Below are 416 nucleotides of genomic sequence, written 5' to 3'. Positions count from 1 at the left end.
AGGTGACGTCACCGGATGACGCCATCACCGCGCGTCCACCTCGCAGCCGGCCGCTGCAGGGGCTGGTGAAGACTGTAAAGGCAATGGTCATCTACCGCATACCCCCCGCAGCTGCCCCGCGGCCGGGAGCCCTCAGCCCTCAGCCCCCGCGCACGTGATCGTCTGGAACCGGCACCCAGACGCGGGGGGGGAGAGGGGGGCTCCCCACGGCGTCGGAACCTGCCTGTCCCATGACCGCGGTGTTGCCACGTGGCTGCGGGGCCTCGGTGTTATGCCCCTAGTTTTCTGATGCCAGTTTTGCTGGGCCATTCCTTTTTTTTTCTTTATTGATTAAGGTATTACATATGTGTCCTTAAGCCATCCTTAAGATACCATTGCAGCATCTTAAACCGCAAGGACAGCGTTCCTCTACGCAC

General features: G+C 60.6%; 1 protein-coding gene across 1 annotated transcript in view; it reads right to left on the bottom strand.

The window, feature by feature from the left end:
- Positions 1 to 91, bottom strand: part of NPHP1 (nephrocystin 1) — an 89688-nt gene extending 89597 nt beyond the window's left edge. The window contains exon 1 of the mRNA XM_023744132.1: positions 21 to 91. Within this exon, the coding sequence (XP_023599900.1) occupies positions 21 to 91 (71 nt within the window). The remainder of the gene's footprint in view (positions 1 to 20) is intronic.
- Between the last annotated feature and the right edge of the window lie 325 nt (positions 92 to 416).

This window comes from Myotis lucifugus, unplaced genomic scaffold (assembly GCF_000147115.1).
Source record: "Myotis lucifugus unplaced genomic scaffold, Myoluc2.0 scaffold_430, whole genome shotgun sequence".
Taxonomy (NCBI): Eukaryota; Metazoa; Chordata; class Mammalia; order Chiroptera; family Vespertilionidae; genus Myotis; species Myotis lucifugus.
The sequence above is the reverse complement of the archived record's forward strand: the minus strand, read 5'-3'. Positions and strand labels throughout refer to the sequence as shown.